Below are 2,079 nucleotides of genomic sequence, written 5' to 3' on the forward strand. Positions count from 1 at the left end.
CGCATTTGACGAGTATTTGGTTTTCTGTGAGATGAGGAAAAAGATATATTTGAGATGGATAATTCATAAAATAAAATAATGTATTCTGTGAATATCCTGAATATCGGGAATTGTTCCAGTTCTGAAGTGGACTTAAGCCAATTAAAATATCATCTCGAACCATTTTAGAAATTTTAATAAACCTGGACTTTTCAACGTCGCAAAGCATATTCCATTTGCTCTCACACTCATTCAAGGAGCGTAAATTTGAACTGTAGCCGAAAATGAGTTTTCCTGAAATATGAGGAACGCATGTGGCATTCCTAAGAGTTTCCATTTTTTATTAATTGGATTTGATAGCGCTCGGTTAAAATAAAATTTTTATTTTTTGGCACCATCAAATCCACTTTTTTAGCTGATTTCTCTTTGAGAAATAAATGGAAATAGCTGTGATAGTTAGTATTAAAAATACCGTATTGATTATATTATAATAATTGAAATCATAAGGTAAAAGATCGAATGATGTATTTGGATATATTTCAAATACCTCTAGGGAATTAAATCCAACTGAAAGTAATTTACTTTTTGATTCATATGTTTCATGTGGGAATGAAAATATTTTTTTGCTGTTGAATTTCGTTGAAAATTTAATTCTTTCTGATAGAATAGATTGGTAAAAAGGTAGATTACTGTTATGGATCAAGTTTTTCTTTTTACTTTTGTTAGGTCTTAATGTAGTGAATAATCTCTCTGGGATGCATTCTAATACGTTGCTTCTTTCATTCCCAAAGAGTATTATTTTGGAAGCTAATGATTCTGATGTTCTACTTAATAATGAGTAATCAATTGGTAGTTCATAGTTGTACAAGAATGTGGTTTCTTGAACATGAACATGTTTTTCTGAGTATATTTTTGATTCTTTTACATTTTTTTTGTTGGAAACCAGGAATATAAATTTGTCTAGCATATTAATACCCGTAGAAGTTTCTTCTTTAATGAATTGAAATAATTCAAGAATTAAAATAACTGGTACTTTGTGATTTGAATGAAATGACGTAATCAAAATAATATTTTGAAAAATTTCAAGTGTAAATGGAGGTTCAAACATTTGAGGCAAAAAAGATGAATATATTAGATTTCCATTAATCTGATTAAACAAGAGAACTTTCTTTTTACTCGTAATAACCCCCAGCAAATACGGATAGTCAAATCTATTAATAATATTATATTTTTCATCAACAATTACTGGAAAACTTTTGCAATAGCTACACTCAGGTGTAGAATAAACTGAAATTGTTTCGTCAAGATCAAATACATATTGCCAATGTACTTCTGAATCATACCCAGAGATCATTTTATAACATTTAATTATGTTAGATTCGTTTGTAAAATAAAAATAAGATTTATCTTTGATATTTACAGTTTTGTTGTCTAAGCCCACAAATTTTAATGTTTTATTATGTTTGTCTAACAATATTAGCAGTGGGTTGATATTTTGTTCATTTGAGGTAAAGGGAGGGGTAGAGACTATCAATTTTGATGACTCGATATAACTTTCAATTGAAATAGTTTTCCCAGAAAGAATTTCTATTCTTAAAATGCTGGATTGATCAACAATAACCAATTCAGGCAATATCTTTCTCAGAACAAATAGCTTTTTTTTATATAGCTTAAGATGATCCTTTTGTCTTAAACTATCATTTCTCCAAATTATCTGGTGGTTATCAATATTATAGGCAAAAACTGAAAAATACTTATTTATCGTAAACATAATAGTTCCGAATATCATCACATTTAAATTAGATTTTGAATAGTTCGAGTAATTGTATAAATGTGCTCCGTTAATAAAACTTGAATTTTCGTAATTTATAGTATTACCTAAATTATAAGTGTGATTTCCTCGATTAAGATAAAACAAAATATTATTTTTAAAATAGTCAGGGTCTGCACTAGATGAAATCACGCCTTCATATATGCCATTTATTTTTGGTTTAAAGCATTTTAAGATTGTCCCATCACAATTTAACGAAATCGAGACTAAAAGTGAGTCATCCCACTGTAATAATAAGCCCATATTAGTAGAATACATTAAGTTTACGA

General features: G+C 28.3%; 1 protein-coding gene across 1 annotated transcript; it reads right to left on the reverse strand.

The window, feature by feature from the left end:
- Positions 1 to 376: 376 nt before the first annotated feature.
- Positions 377 to 2,068, reverse strand: Chro.20233 (hypothetical protein). Its single annotated transcript, XM_660025.1, has 1 exon — positions 377 to 2,068. One exon carries the CDS (start codon positions 2,066 to 2,068, stop codon positions 377 to 379), a length of 1,692 nt encoding a protein of 563 aa, XP_665117.1.
- Positions 2,069 to 2,079: the final 11 nt, after the last annotated feature.

This window comes from Cryptosporidium hominis, assembly GCF_000006425.1.
Source record: "Cryptosporidium hominis TU502 chromosome 2 CHRO012067, whole genome shotgun sequence".
Classification (NCBI taxonomy): Eukaryota; Apicomplexa; class Conoidasida; order Eucoccidiorida; family Cryptosporidiidae; genus Cryptosporidium; species Cryptosporidium hominis.